The following is a 2,564-nucleotide window of genomic DNA, read 5'->3' on the forward strand; positions in this document are numbered from 1 at the left end:
CAAAAAGCGTACATATACATGTACAAACAAACAAACAAACAAAAAAGTATATATAGATATAAAGTTACTATATATATATAACACATATACATATATATACATATTTCTATACAGACACAGACACAGACAGAGACACAGACTAAGACATATATATATATATATATATATAATATAACTGCAATATTATGTAAATACATACATACGTTCATACATACATACATTCTTTCTTACATCACATTAACAAAAAAATACTTCCATACATATTTACATGCATATCAATACGTATATATATATATATATATATATATATATATATTATAAACACACACGCACACACACCTATATATATATATATATGTATATTTATATATATATATATATATATAGATATATATATATATGTGTATTATATATATATATATATATATATATATTTATATATATATGTATGCATATTATATATATACATGCATACATACACACACACGAACACACACATATATGTGTTTATATATATATATATATATATATGTATATATAAATATAAATATATACATATATATATACATACATACATACATACATACATATATATAAACATATACATATATATATATATATATGCATATATATATATATAAATATGCAGATATATATATATACATACAGATATATATATATATTTACTATATGTACATATACATATATATATATATATATATATATATATATATATATATATATATATATATATATATATATATATATATATATATATATATATATATATATATATATATATATATGCACAAACCCATCACGAAGTACCTAATATGCCAGGGTTGACGAAGTCTAACAAGCTGAAGTATTCGGTTAAATCATTTTGTATCGGTGTTCCTGAGACGATAATGCGCTTCTTGGTTTTCAGTGCGTGTAGAGCCTCGTATGTTTGACTTTGCGAATTCTTCAGTCGGTGGCCCTGCGTTTGCGAGATATACAACTTCAATACCTACACATGTCTCGTCATATGCACAAATTTGAAACGTATAAATTTAAAAATAGAACGTAGCTATTTATTTCACATGTACATATATGTAACGTATAGAACTACAAAAGCAACGTATAGAACCCACTCATCAATACATATACGCAACGTATATGAATATGAGCTATAGCTATGTACACATTCGCAGGAATAACACAATGCGTGCAGGACCTCGTACGGTTGATTCTGAGAATACTATATTCGGTGGCCTTGCGTTTGCGAGAACATTCTTAGTATACACTTCTGCACATGTATATATATATATATAAATATATAGATATATAGATGTATATATATATATATATATATATATATATATGTATATATATATATAGATATATATATATATATATATATATATATATATATATATATATATATATAGTATATATATATATATAGATATATATATAGATATATATATATATATAGATATATATATATTTATATATAATGCATAACATCACAGCATGTAGCTATGTGCGCTCAAGCGTGACCCAATGCGTGTATGCCCCCCCATGTATACATTTTTGCAAAGACATCTAATAATTAAATTGGATCCAAAACGATAGAGTCATGTAGTTTTCATAAAAAATAGAACACCCTGTGCCAAAATAATATTAGAACATAATACATGTTGACATTCATATACATATCTGGAGACGGCTATAAAACGGGGCTTCAACGAACGTCCACTACTACATGGTGACATACCTCATCGCAGATGACCATACCCACTTCCTTCTTGCACAGGATGTCTGCGTACAGTCGGAAGGTCTCATACGATATAACCAGCATGTGATACACTACCCTGCGATTCGTACCTGTCAGTGTGTGAGTGGGTGCAGGTTGTCTGTGTGTGTTAGCGGGATTGGCTTGTATCGTTCCTATATTTTCGGTCGTATTGAATAGTACTTCTTGAACAGGTAGAGATACCATTTGAGGTGCATACAATAATACAATACTACCAGCATATACCACATCACCGACCAATTGAACCCTTTGTAGTTCAGGTAAGTAATTCGATATCATACGACAAGACTGGTGGCTGTCTACACCTTTGTATTTGGGTCAGTTAATAACACCTTATCAGCTGTTGTATTGACACCAGTTGAGCTAGTGGTAATTAATTGAAAGCTGTACTAAGTACCACCGCAGAGCACCAGTGTGAGTTGGAGCCGATTGATTTCGGGACAGAACTATGTACGAATGGCGCGTGACACATACTGCGCCAGATAGTGGCGGTAATTTACTATTGGGTTGGGAAGTAACAATCAATATGTGAAGTAAGGGCGAGTAGTACTACATATGTGAAAGTCTGCCTATAATATATATATATATATATACATATATACATAGTATATAGAGATCTACCTAGATACATACATGCATGTGTACATACATGCATCCATCCACACACACACGTATATATATATATATATATTATAATACACACACACACACACACACACACACACACACACACACACACACGACACACACACACACACACACACAC

General features: G+C 29.6%; 1 protein-coding gene across 1 annotated transcript; it reads right to left on the reverse strand.

Annotated features, from left to right (window-relative positions):
- Positions 1-817: 817 nt before the first annotated feature.
- On the reverse strand, positions 818-1,843 carry SARC_14213 (hypothetical protein; the record flags this gene model as incomplete). Its single annotated transcript, XM_014291654.1, has 2 exons — positions 818-979; positions 1,760-1,843. The coding sequence occupies 2 exons, from the start codon at positions 1,841-1,843 to the stop codon at positions 818-820; spliced, it is 246 nt and encodes an 81-aa protein (XP_014147129.1).
- Between the last annotated feature and the right edge of the window lie 721 nt (positions 1,844-2,564).

The sequence above is a fragment of the Sphaeroforma arctica genome (genome assembly GCF_001186125.1).
Source record: "Sphaeroforma arctica JP610 unplaced genomic scaffold supercont1.4306, whole genome shotgun sequence".
Classification (NCBI taxonomy): Eukaryota; class Ichthyosporea; order Ichthyophonida; genus Sphaeroforma; species Sphaeroforma arctica.